This window comes from Caretta caretta, chromosome 11 (genome assembly GCF_965140235.1).
Source record: "Caretta caretta isolate rCarCar2 chromosome 11, rCarCar1.hap1, whole genome shotgun sequence".
Taxonomy (NCBI): domain Eukaryota; kingdom Metazoa; phylum Chordata; order Testudines; family Cheloniidae; genus Caretta; species Caretta caretta.
In genome coordinates, this window is record NC_134216.1 from 43,390,560 (window position 1) to 43,404,254 (window position 13,695).

A 13,695-nucleotide genomic window follows, 5' to 3' on the forward strand; every position below is an offset into this window, starting at 1 on the left:
GTATACTTCTAACAATCCATGAGCATCTTAAGGTGGCTGCAATTAACATGTTCCATAAAAATATTTCCCATTTCTCCCAAATATGGGGCTTCAAGTTCAAGTTTGAGATCTTTTAACCATGAAGGTAAAAAAATTGCATACAATTGAAAACTGAAGATGACCAGCTTTCAATGAAACTACTTCTGTCTCTCACTTGTTAAGATATGAAACCTAAAATCATGTTTACCAGAAAAGTAGACTGTTTTTTGAGATAATTTAATCTATCCTCCTGGGGTCATAGAATCATAGAATATCAGGGTTGGAAGGGACCTCAGGAGGTCATCTAGTCCAACCCCCTGCTCAAAGCAGGACCAATCCCCAACTAAAACATCCTTTGTCAAGCTTGACCTTAAAAACCTCAAAGGAAGGAGATTCCACCACCTCCCTAGGTAATGCATTCCAGTGCTTCACCACCCTCCTAGTGAAAAAGTTTTTCCTAATATCAAACCTAAACCTCTCCAACTGCAACTTGAGACCATTACACCTTGTTCTGTCAATTGGTGTACAATTGGTATACAACTGGACTCAACAGAAACTGGTTTTGCAGACAAAAAGACATGAAAAATGTTGTTTGCAGCATAGTTGTAGCCGTGTTGGCCCCAAGATATGAGAGAGACAAGGTAGGTGAGACATCTTTTATTGGACAAACTTCTGTTGGTGGACAGAACAAGCTTTCAAGCTTCATACAGCTCTTCCTCAGGTCTGGAGAGGGTAGCAGAGTCCGAACTAAATACAAGGTGGGACAGATTGTTAAGCATAAGGGGTTCTCACATGCTGTAGGAGACCACTTAAAATGAAGTGGAAAAATGCACCATAAAACTAACAATATACATCAATGATATTTTAATCCTCTGGACAGATGACCTGAACTCCCTCAGACTTCCAACACAACTTCAACAACCACCACCCATCCGATGAACTCTCTGAAATACTCCCACTCTAGCACTAACTTCTTGGACACCACAATCAGCTTCAGCAATGGAACACTACACACAACTATATACAAGAAACCCATGGATCACCACATTAATTGCCATAGATCCAGTGACCACCCCAGATACACCAAGATATTTTATCTACAGACAGGCACTCAGAATTTGCTCCAAAGAGGAAATCTGGGATACACACCTACACTCACTAAAAATCACCTCCACCACACAAGGACTCGCCCACCAGAGAAGTAGATTATATCATGGAATGGGCCACCCAAATACCCTGGGAGAACCTGCTTCAATACATAAAAAACCCACTGACTGCACACCCCTAGTTGTCACCTACCACCCCAAATTAGAACCCATATGGGGTATCAAATAATTACAATCCATACTTGATGGGGACCACTTCCTGAAAGAAATCTTTTCCAAACCTCCTCTTGTAGCCTTCAAACAACTGCCCACCAATCTGCCAAGTTCATCATCAGAAGCATGCTCCCTACAGACTAGGGTATACCAACTTAAAGTGGAACCAAACCCTACCAGCACAACAGACACAAAACCTGCAAGCCTGGACACAAAAACTGCTAGGAGGATTAATCACTCCCCGGCAAAACACACCTTTAAGGAGCCATGGGTCCTACACATGCCTATCACAACATGTACCTCATTCACTGTATCAAATGCCCCAGCCACTATGTGGGTGAAACCACACAATCACTGAGCTCTCAAATGAACTCACACAATAAAAATGACAAAAGACATAAAAGACAAACACCCCATCACCAGTGGGTGAACACTTTTCACAAAACGGTCACTCCATGTCTGATCTCTTAGTTCTCATCCTCAAAAGAAACCTGCACATCATCTTCAAGAGAGAGCCTGGAAATTTAAATTCATAACTCTGCTGGACTCTAAAAAACATGGACCTAACAGAGGCACTGTCTGCATGGCTCATCACAACAATTTGTAATATGCACTACTGCCTGCTAACCCTTAATTGTCCACTTCATTTTAAGTTGTCTCCTATAGCATGCATGAACCCCTTATGCCTAACAATCTGTCCCGACTTCTATTTAATTTGGACACTCTAGTTACCTTCCCCAGACCTGAAGAAGAACTCAAAAGCTTGCTCCTTCCACAAACAGTAGCTGGTTCCATAAAAGATATTACCTCATGAAAATATTAATATTTTAACAATACTTGAAAATATTTTTTCTGTGCAATGAGGCACATGCAGAGCACATGATGGTGCGGAAGAGATTTGACTGACAATTGTTTGGCATGACCTATATTACTCTGTATCAGACACACATGGTTTATTCAGGCCATCCCAAACATGTCAATAAGACTTCTAATATAAGAGAATACATAATAGTCATACATTCTACATACACAAACCAATGAAACATCACCACCTCAAGGGTGAAATGTGACATCAGCTTAACAGTGTAAAGCAACTAATTACAACTCCAAGGATAATTTTAGGCAAGTAGAATATAACTAACCAATATGGAAATTGTTTAGGGTAATGTGGATTGAAGTCCTTTTTGCAAGTAGTACATGGAATTTTTAAAGACCACCAACTCCCAGGACTTCTGTTTTACATGCCACTCTTCGGAGGGCAGCTCCAGCAGCAGAACCACTCAACTGTGCTTCAGGGTTTTGTTTATTTGTTTCTAAAACATAATGGCAGCTCTGCAGTAATCAGCTAGGTGGAAACAACTAAGGCCCTGTCTATACTACCGGGGTAAGTTGACCTAAATTATGCTACTCTAGCTAAGTGAATAACGTAGCTGGAGTAGATGTAGCTTAGGTCGACTTACTGTGGTGTCTACGCCACTCTGCATTGATGGGAGACGCTCTCCCATCGACCTACCTTACCCTTCTCAGGGAGCTGGAGAGCCGGAGTCGACTGGAGAGCGCTCTGTGGTCGATTTAGTAGTTCATCACTAGACCCTCTAAATCGACCCCGCTGCATCAATTGCCACAGCGTCGATCCCTAGTAAGCGTAGACATGGCCTTAGTAATTCAATGTGCTGTTAACCAAAAAAACCCCTGGAATTGTAAAATTAGGCACATTTAGAAAACAGTGAAATGTACTAACATAACTCTACAAAAAGCTTCTAGGTTAATTACCAACCCAGTTCAATTCTACCAAACAAGTCACATAGGTACTAAAGTACATGCTCTTTATAAAGCAAATTGACGTATTCCTTCAAGAGTCTCCATAAACTGTTATAGTTGCTATATAGCACACAAATTTTCTCATGAGTTCTGGAAATACAAAGCAAATATTGCTGCTAGATAGTCTTTATTTTCCTTTAACAAAATACACAAAGGCACAACATTCACTTATATATCGTCATTATTATACAGGTATAAATAACGCTCAGTATTCAAGTACAATCAAGTGCAGAGACTTCCTATACTGTATGTAAACACAAACTAATTTTGTATATCGTGTGCCTTTGGCCCATCTGCAACATAGGTAATGCCAAAGGAGTTACCATACAGCTTAGTGATGTTTAAATGCATTCTGTCAAAAAAGTTAAGACAATGACTAAGCTGTTACAGTTATGACGACATTTCCATACTGCTTAAGCTGAATGCCTAAAGACATTTTAGCATGTAAACATCTAGATATTTAAAAGTCACTCAATCCATTTTAATGGGTAAACATTAAAAAAAATCCTAAAAGTTCACAAAACCAAAACTCCACTTGACAAGTTGTTGCCAATTACTGCAGCTTATGTTCAATAACCTAAAACTTAGTATGCATTTGGTTAAGTGTATGGAAAATAAACCTGTAGGTAAATTTTAGTTTTCAAATATACAAATCTAAACTAAAGCGACCTGTGATTATGTTAGACTTCAACGCACTGCACATTCTGCAGTGCATTAGCTCACTGAAAGAATACATGCTTAATTTTCAATATCCAGTAGTGCACATAGTTTCGACGTACTGTGGTAGTGAGGCAGTCTGAGCTCAAGAGAGATTTTAAATTATACCATTTTTGAAAAGCCCACCTGAAGAGTAACAACTTGCATGAACAAAGCTAAAAGAACTAGCTACAGAAGGCACTTGAAGTACTTATTCTGCTTCCAGGACAGGCTCATCACTTTGTTCAGTTGGAACAGCAGAATCGATTTTTGTAACTGAAGGTTCATTTTCATTTGTTGTTTCTTCTTTAACACCCTCTTCAGATAATTCAACCCCTTGCTGCTCAGTACTCGATGCCTCACCATCTATCTGGTCTGCCTCAATAATATGTGTAACTTGTTCTATGGGTTCTGAGAAAAAATAAAATCATTAAATTAATCATTTGATCACTTCCAGAAATACTGAATATACAGTTCACATTTGTAAAGTGTGGGAAACTTACACTTGAACATTTTCTAATCACACGTTTAGAGTACTGTCACCGTATAAAAATTCTTTATAAATACCAGGACCAACTTGCAATGGGTTGATATTTCTCTAATGGTAAGGCCACAAGAAAGAATTTGCAGAGTTTTGTTGTGGGGAGAGAAAAGTAGACAATGGGTGGAAGAGATATTGAAAATTTGAAGCCATCAAGGCAGGCATTTATATATTCGAGCGTATTTGATATAAGATTACACACAAGAACATTATTATAAAATTGCAGAAACTTAAGCACTCAAAAGTTAAGTATCAGAATTAAGGTTTCCTATGCAACCTTAATTCAGTACCCTTGTGCATATGCATTATGATATAGTCTTTAATTACATGTTCACATACCATTTTTTCCCCACAGGACCCCTGCGTCATTCTATGGACAAGACAGACTGAATCAGAACTGTGCAATGAAGGAAGCTGTTTGTAGGACCCCTTGCAGCTTCTGCAAGAGATGAGGCAGTTCAACCTGAGTTGACTAGTTTGTGATTTTTACATGTTCACATACCATTTTTTCCACAGGACCCCTGACTCATCTCTTGCAGAAGCTGAAGGTGTGTAATATTTATAGTACTGGAGATAGAGGGGTTTAGGTCTGCCGATAACTACAGGCCCAACCCCTCAACTACAGGGGAGGAGCCAATGAGCCCAGACTACAGTGGATTTCTGGGGACAACAAATGAAAAAAAACGGGCACAGAAGTGACGTCAGAGGTAAAGAATAAGAGCTCCAGAGAGAGACACAAAGCAGAGAACCCCAGACAGCACCCATTGCTCCTCTAAGGAGTTTAGGGAGTCAGTGGACACTGCCCAGAGGAACTCTGTCCAAAGACATGAGCGGAAAAGGGACCAAAAATAGGCCCCATGGTCACAGAGCACCCCTCTGTCTAGCTTCCTCCTCCTGGAATGATGGATGACCATCTTGGCCAGCACCAGGAGGAGGTTGATGAGGAGATCCTGCAACTTTGTGGGGCCACAGATGCAGTATGCATAGATCAAGAGGTGTGGGGAAAAATGTGGCCAGAACCTCAGCAAGAGGCTCTGGAGGAGCCAGAAGAGGGGCTGCAACCCGATGTACCCACAGAGATGTGCACCAGGGTCTTCTTCTCATTGCAGAAGGGACGGGCATCAGGGGATTTTGTGAACTGCACCAAGTACATGCCTGTGCTCACAGCCACCAACTGAAATGCCTGGCAGGCTGTGGGACCAAAGTGGAATACAGGCTGCCCCACCAGGGTTCCTCACCCTCCTCTGGTGGCAGCAGGTCCTGCCACTTGGCGTCAGGGCAGGACACAAAGGTGAGGATGTGGATGGTATAAAGCACGAGGACGTACAGATGTTCTCTGGGCAAGGTTTGGAGGCAGACTAGCTGGATGTTGTGCAGTTGGCTCAGGTGGCATTTTAGGAGTGGCTGGGGAGGCTTGCAGGATAAGGATCTAATGATGAGTTTTGGAGGGAAGCATCCTCCTGCAGGACTCACTCGAGAAAAGCAAGAGAAGCAGGAAACAAGGCTGCCCTCAGTTCCTGGAGTGCACAAGAGGAAATGTGCAGGATGGAAAGCCCCATGTGCTGGCCAGTAGTTGCAGGGTCCACCTGGCCCCTCTGATCAGAGTCCAGGTGTGTAATGAATGAGGCAGGAGATGCAGGAAGAGAAAGGGTGGTCTCACAGTTAAGAATGCTGCCCTGGAAAACACTGCATTCTATCCCAGCCTCTTCACACAGTTCCTGCATGGTGCGAGGCAAGTCACTTAAACCAACTTTTCACAGGTGGTCTCTCATTGTGTGTTCTTTATTTTCTGTATGCCCAACTTGAGATCCAGATTGGAATCTGATTTGCAAGAAGACTGAGCACTCACAGCTGCAACTGAAGTCAGAGCTGTACTCTCATCATATGAGCTGTTAAATTCTCTGAAAAATCAGATCCTAGTCAGTTCAAGCTGAGCACTGAAAGTTAAGGTCAGAAGTGTCCACTAATCTCCAAGCTTCCCATCCTTAAAATGGGGATATCACTACCCTCTCATCTCTCACAAGCGTTATGAAGATACATTAATGTTTGTGATGTACACAGATACTATAGTGATGAGCGCCACAGAAAGGCCCCCGGGGCAAATTAATAATTTTGTCTTCACAGGAGAGTTTCAATACCATGCAGTAAAGGCATGGGGACACTAACTGAACAATGAGGAGGAAATAAAATATTTAATACTTCTCATTAGCTGGGCATCATTTAACCTGCACACTGAATGAGGCAGGGGGTCCTCTGGACAAAACTATATGTGATCATGTAATAAGGCTATCACAAGGGAGAAAATTAAAGTTGGACAGACAACCTTAATTCTGGCATTTCCTAACTTCTGAGTGCTAAACTTTGCAACCTTAATATTAATTTTAATGTGTTTTTTTAAAAAAATATAATTGACTAGGTCTTTAAGAACACAAGCTATAAAAATAAATTCCATTATATGGCATCATACTGACACTCATGAGGTTCACCGGCAGGGTTGGAATCTTTAAAGCCACTCCACTGATCTCTGCAACTTGAGCTAATGTTGTAAATGGTAGCCGTAGAAGGTTGTCGTCCTCTACACGGATCAGCACCAGAGTGGTAGGACACACTGACAGGGGGGTTCACATATATTTGGTGACAGAAAAGGAATGGGGAGATTCAGGCATCTTGGGTTCCATTCCAGGGTCTAGAGGGGAGTGTGATCTAGTGGGCACAGGCTTCTGCACATTCTTTTCAGCTTGACTCCTGCTCTGTTCCCTCTAACCAGTCCCTGTCTACTCTCTTCCCCACCCATCTCATCATCCCAGCCTCATTCTCCTTACCTCACCAGTCTCAGCCTCCACTCCTCTGGCTTCTCATCCCAACCCCAGTTTTCTGGACCAGACAGTCTGTTTCATCTCCCAGATCCTCAGTCAGTCTCTCTGCTCCTCCTTGGCCTCCAGTCCTTCCCGCCCGCACTGGTTTTCTAATCCCAATTATTTTCCCCAGACTCCTCATCTAGTTTGTCTCTCTTACCTCCACCCCACTCCCTGGCTCCTTGTTCCAGTCTCAGACTCCCAACTCCCAGTCAGATTTTCTTTCATGCCTTACTTCAGTCCCAGTCTCAGACTCCTTGTTCCAATCTACTCCATTCCTTGCCCAGTTCTTATCCTCTCTGCATTCAAGTCAGATAGCTTTCTCCTCCCTGGGCTCTTCCCCCAAGGTGGGAGTGCCATTGAAAGCACAGGAGAGACACCTTTCCCCTGCTATCAGTTCCAGTGCCCAGCCGCACCATAGCCTGGAGATTTTTAGCAGCTCAACCAAGAAGTCTGAGCATGTGTGAACTGCAATTTTTCAAAAGCTTATAGCAGCCAAATTTGGGTGGATTTTCAAAGGGAAAACAAAGGCACATTCTTGGTACAGAGACCACTCCCCTGTCAAATTTCAAGCCCCTGAACTGAAGCATAGGGGCACACTAGAGGTCTCAAAAGAAGATTCCAAGAATATGAAAAAATAAGTGAAAAGTAAGTTTTTATTAATTAAAAATAATTCTGGCAAAGGGCTGAACTGTTTGGGCTGAAACTTTCAAAAAATATTCAGCCTGAGGAGACACTATGCATAAAAAAATTTCAGCATAAATGCTTAAAAGTTGGCAAAGTTGTATGCAACTAAAAACAGGATCTTATAACAGCTCCACCTATTGTATAACAAACTCCAATGTTTAAAGCTTTCATGTGCAAGTACAAGGATTTAATGTTACATCATAACAAATTGGTTATGATTAATGTAAATGTCTAAAGTAATTTAGATCTCAGTAACACAATTTAAATGCTAGTAAAAGCTGTAATTATAGAGGGATAAAACTCTGAAAATTAAATTGAAAAGGACAAAATATTACAATACAAATCTCTTATTTCGTTGAAGTCTTTGAGTATTAGCAATTAGCCTTGATTTAATTGAAGGGAAATACACCTACATATATTGGTCTTATACACAACTGTTGTAGACTGCTTAAGACAGATTTTAATATGTCAAAGCCATTACCATATTATAACACTTAACAAAAACCTGATTCCAACAGCCATGCATTTCTTAACATCCTTGCTTAATGTTTAGTATTAAACAAAAGCATGTAAACAGAGCCTTCTTCACAGTCAGCTAATGAAGTCAGCAGTCCTACCTTTACAGTAGGGAATATTTCCTACAACAACCAGTGAGCTCACAATATTATAATTTCACAGTTTGTCTAGGAAGGTAGGTATGAGAAAGTTTACAAAAAAATCATGTAATAAGTAAATACCAAGTGTAAAGTGTATGATCTAACATGCAACTTGTTTTTTGGTTTTTTTTTTAAGCAGCTGTGGTAGCAACACATGAAACCAGATTCTTAGATTGAGTGTGGGGAGGAACAGCAGGAGGAAGGAGAGTGGAAAAAGAAGAGAACAGAGAAAAAGACACTCACCGTCGTAACTGTTGTTCTTCGAGATGTGTTGCTCATATCCATTCCAATTAGGTGTGTGCGCACTGCGTGCATGGCCATCGGAGAATTTTTACTCTAGCAACACCCGGTGGGTCGGCTGTGGAGCCCCCTGGAGTGGCGCCTTCATGGCGCTGGATATATACCCCAGCCGACCTAGCACCCCCTCAGTTCCTTCTTGCCGGCTACTCCGACAGAGGGGAAGAAGTGCGGGTTTGAAATGGATATGAGCAACACACTCGAAGAACAAGTTACAAAGGTAAGTAACCGTCTTTTCTTCTTCTAGTGCTTGCTCATATCAATTCCAATTAGGTGACTCCCAAGCCTTACCTAGGCAGTGGGGTCGGAGTGAAGTACTGTGGATTGCAGGACCACTCTACCAAACGCTGCATCATCTCTGGCTTGTCGGACGATGGCATAGTGTGAAGCAAACGTATGTACTGAAGACCAAGTAGTTACTCTGCAGATCTCCTGGATTGGCACCTGGGCCAGGAAAGCCACTGAGTCCTTGTGGAGAGAGCGGTGAGGGGTGGGGTTGGAACACCGGCCAGATTATAGCAAACATGGATACACAATGCGATCCAAGAAGACATCCGCTGAGAGGAGACTGGGAGGCCCTTCATCCAGTCTGCCACCGCAACGAAGAGCTGGGTCGTTTTCTTGAATGGCTTCGTACGCTCTGTGTAGAAGGCAAGGGCCATATGAACATCAAGGGAGTGTAGCCGCTGCTTCTGACTACTGGCGTGCGGTTTTGTACAAAAAACCAGGAGGAAAATGTTCTGGTTGATATGGAAGGTCGATACCACCTTGGGAAGAAAGGCAGGGTGAGGTCGCAGCTGCACCTTATCCTTTTGGAAGATTGTGTACGGTGGTTCTGAGGTAAGAGCCCTAAGTTCGGAGACATGCCTCGCCGACTGGATAGCAATGAGGAAAGCCGTTTTCCAAGAGAGGTATAGGAGGGAACAGGTGGCCAACGGCTTGAACAGGGGCCCCGTAAGCCTGGAAAGGATGAGGTTAAGGTCCCACATGGGGACTGGCTGCCATACCTGCGGGTAGAGACGGTCCAGGCCCTTAAGGAACCTACAGACCATGGGGTTGGCAAAGACAGATTGGCCATTCGCTCCCAGGTGGAAAGCCGAGATGGCTGCCAGGTGAACTCTGATGGATGATATCTCCAGGCCCTGCTGTTTCAGCCTCAGGAGATAGTCCAAAATGAGAGACATGGATGCTTGGAGGTGGGGGCGTGCCACGGTGAGTGCACGAGCATGGGAATTGCTTCCACTTAGCCATATATGTGGCCCTAGTGGAAGGTTTCCTGCTACCCAACAGAACTTGCTGCACCAAATGAGAACAGAGGAGTTCTGAATGGCTCAGCCATGCAGCATCCACACCGTGAGGTGGAGGGATCATAGGTCGGGGTGACAGAGGCGGCCGTGATCCTGAGTGATCAGGTCTGGAAAAAGGGACAGCGGCACTGGGGCATCCACAGAGATCTCCAACAGTGTGGTATACCAGTGTTGCCTGGGCCACGCTGCGGTGATCAGAAACGGCAGCGTCCTGTCCCTGCGCACCTTGAGCAGTACTTTATGTGCCAGGGGAAACGGCAGAAAGGCGTAAAACAATCGGCTCGTCCACGGGAATAGGAAGGTATCTGTGAGAGCCTGGGGAGCAACCTTGGAGGGAGCAAAACGCCGGGCATTTCCAATTGCTCCGAGAGGCAAACAGGTCGACCTGAGGAAACCCCTACTTTAGGAAGATGGAGTGGATGACATCCAAATGAAATGGCCACTCGTGGTGGTCCGCCAACATGTTCTGGACCCCTGGGAGAAAAGACGCCACTAGGTGAATGGAGTGGGCTATGCAGGACTCCCACAATCGAATGGCCTCCTGACAGAAGGGAGGAACGAGCAGCCCCTTGCTTATTGATGTAGAACATTGCTGTGGCGTTGTCTGTGAGGATTGCCACACAATGACCATGCAACCACTCCTGGAAGGCTTGACAACCCAGACGTACTGCCATCAGCTCCCACACGTTGATGAGAGAGAGCTCGGATGGGGCCTATAGTCCCTGCGTCTGGATGTCCCTGAGAAGGGCACCCCATCCCAGGGCTGATGTGTCCGTGACAAGGGACAAGGAGGGCTGAGGAAGGGGACTCCTTTGCATACTGTCTTGGGGTCTAGCCACCAGTGGAGGGAGGCCAGGACCCTCTTCGGGATGGTGACCACCAGGTTCAGGCTGTCTCGACCTGGGCGATAGACTGATGCCAGCCAGGCTTGAAGCAGGCAGAGCTGTAGTCTGGCATGCCTAGTCACATATGTGCAGGAAGTCATGTGTCCTAGAACACTTAAGCATGTTCTTGCCATCGAGGTGGGAAGCTTTGAAGGCTCTGGATAAGGCTTGCCAAAGCTTGGAAATGAGCGTCCAGCAGGAGGGCTCGCGCTCGCATGGAGTCCAGGACCACCCCGATGAATTTTATTCTCTGGGTCGGTTCTAGCGTCGACTTCGCTACGTTGAGAAGGAGGCCTACTCGACAAAACGTGTCCGTGACCAATTGAGGGTGGGACTGTACCTGTTCTTTGGTACGACCTCGGATGAGCCAGTCGTTGAGATACGGGTATACCTGTATCCGTCGTCGACGAAGGACAGCCATACATTTGGTGAACACCTGAAGGGCCGTAGAGAGGCCGAATGGAAGGACTGTGAACGGTTAGTGTTTGCGATTGACCATAAAGAGGATGAAACGTCTGTATGCTGGATGGATCGCTATGTGGAAATATGCGTCTTTCATGTTGATGGTGGCGTACCAGTCTCCAGGGAAGGTATAATGGTGCCCAAGGAGACCATGCGAAACTTCAACTTTACCATGAATTTGTTGAGTCCGTGCAGGTCCAGGATAGGCTGAAGCCCGCCCTTTGCCTTGGGGGATTAGGAAGTAACGGGAGGAAACCCCCCTGCCCCTTAGCTCCCTTAGAACCCTCTCGATCGCCCCCATGGCAAGGAGTATCTGAACCTTCTGAATGAGGAGTTGCTTGCTTGTGAGAGGGGTCCCTGAAGAGGGACAGGGAGGGAGGGTGGGGAGAAAGAAAATTGGAGAGAGTATCCCCTTTCCACCATGTGAAGAACCCAACGGTCCGTGGTTATGAGGGACCAAGCACGGTGGAAACGAGATAAACGATTCAAGAAGGGTGGGGTAGGATCCGGAACGAGGTCCAGTACATCATCCTCTGGCGTCCCTTCAAAAGTTTTGCTTAGAACCTGCCGAGGGCTTGGAAGGGCCCTGGCCCTGCCTGGATTGGTGGTTGGACGGCTTCCTTCTGCCATTACAACCCCGTCTCCTATAAAAATCCTGCCTTGGCCAAGAAGGGGGATAGGAGCGCTGAGGCTGAGGCTTAAAGGGCTTCTGCTGGGTAGCCGGCGTGTGCATGCCCAGCGACCTCATTATGGCCCTTGAGTCTTTGAGGCTCTGAAGCCTTGAGTCTGTCTTGTCCAAAAACATGCCCTCTCCATCAAAGGGGAGATCCTGCAACATTTGCTGAAGCTCCGGTGGTAACCCAGAAGCTTGCAGCCAAGAGATACACCTCATTGCGATCCCTGAAGAGAGGGTCCGAGCGGCAGAGTCTGTGGTGTCCAAGGAGGCCTGCAATGAGGTCCACGCCACCCTTTTGCCTTCTTCCACCAGGGCCCCAAACTCTTCTCTGGACTCCGGAGGTACCAGCTCCTTGAACTTCATCATGGAGTTCAAAGAGTTAATATTGTATCGGCTCAGGAGTGCCTGCTGGTTCACGATCTGGAGCTGAAGACCCCCCGAGGAACAGACTTTGCACCCAAACAGATAGAGGTGCTTGGCCTCTTTTGACTTGGGCACTGGGGCTTGCTGACCATGCCACTCCTCATTCACTGAGGCCACCACCAGTGAACAAGGCTGTGGGTGACTGTAGAGACAGTCATATTCCTTGTAGGGGACGAAATACTTCTGCTCAACCCCTTTAGCAGTTGGGGGAATGGATGCGGGCATTTGCCAGATTGTTCTGGCCGTCGTCTGAATGGTCCGGATGAGTGGTAGGCCCACCCTAGATGGAGCCTCTGCGGACAAAATGTCAACCACAGGGTCCTCCACCTCTATAACCTCCTCTGCTTGGAGGTTCATATTCCACGCCACTCTGCGCAAAAAGTCCCGGTGGGCATGGAAGTCTATTGGAGGGGGACCCGATATAGCAGTTCCCGCCACCGCCTCGTCGGGTGAGGATGAGGAGGCCACCACGGGAGGAAGAGGATCATCTGGAGCCCTAAGCCCGCGACCTCAGTGTCCGGACCAGGAACTGGACCTGGAGGAGGGCCTGGAGCCGGGAAGGACGACACCACAGTCTCCATGCTTCCAGGAGCAGGACAGCTGGTGGTGACCTCTTGCACTCATGGCTCAGACGGGGCTGAACGAGAAGCCCCAGATGGAGCACCCTGGGCCTGGTGGTATGCCCAGGGCATCCAAAAGGGCCACTGAGTGGACCCTTGAGCAGAACCTTGCTCCTGTGTCTGCCAGTGTCCAGCCCGAGTCCAGGCAGCTGTGATCCAAGTGGCGGCGGTCTGAGAAACTCGACCCTGCCTCTGACTCTGAAGAACAAGAGGCGGAACGCGATGGCCACAGTGGTGCCGAGTGGGTCTGCGCAGAGTCACATCGATGAGACGATGGAGGAGAGCGGTACCGCAAAGCTAGAGATTGGTGCCGCGATGGTGGAGAGTGGTACTGTGACGCCGGGGAGCAGTGCCGGGACCTGGACCTAGGCCGCGACGATGACTGGCATTGGGAGCAACGTTTGAATCAGGATCTACTCCCGGATGGTGACTG

At 46.2% G+C, this 13,695-nt stretch overlaps 1 protein-coding gene across 3 annotated transcripts in view; it reads right to left on the reverse strand.

Annotated features, from left to right (window-relative positions):
• Positions 1–3,268: 3,268 nt before the first annotated feature.
• LNPK (lunapark, ER junction formation factor) overlaps positions 3,269–13,695 on the reverse strand; it is an 86,779-nt gene continuing 76,352 nt past the window's right edge. For all 3 annotated transcript variants that reach the window (XM_048869257.2, XM_048869258.2, XM_048869256.2), the window contains one exon: positions 3,269–4,265. In XM_048869257.2, the coding sequence (XP_048725214.1) occupies positions 4,066–4,265 (200 nt within the window). In that variant the 3' untranslated portion in view covers positions 3,269–4,065. The remainder of the gene's footprint in view (positions 4,266–13,695) is intronic.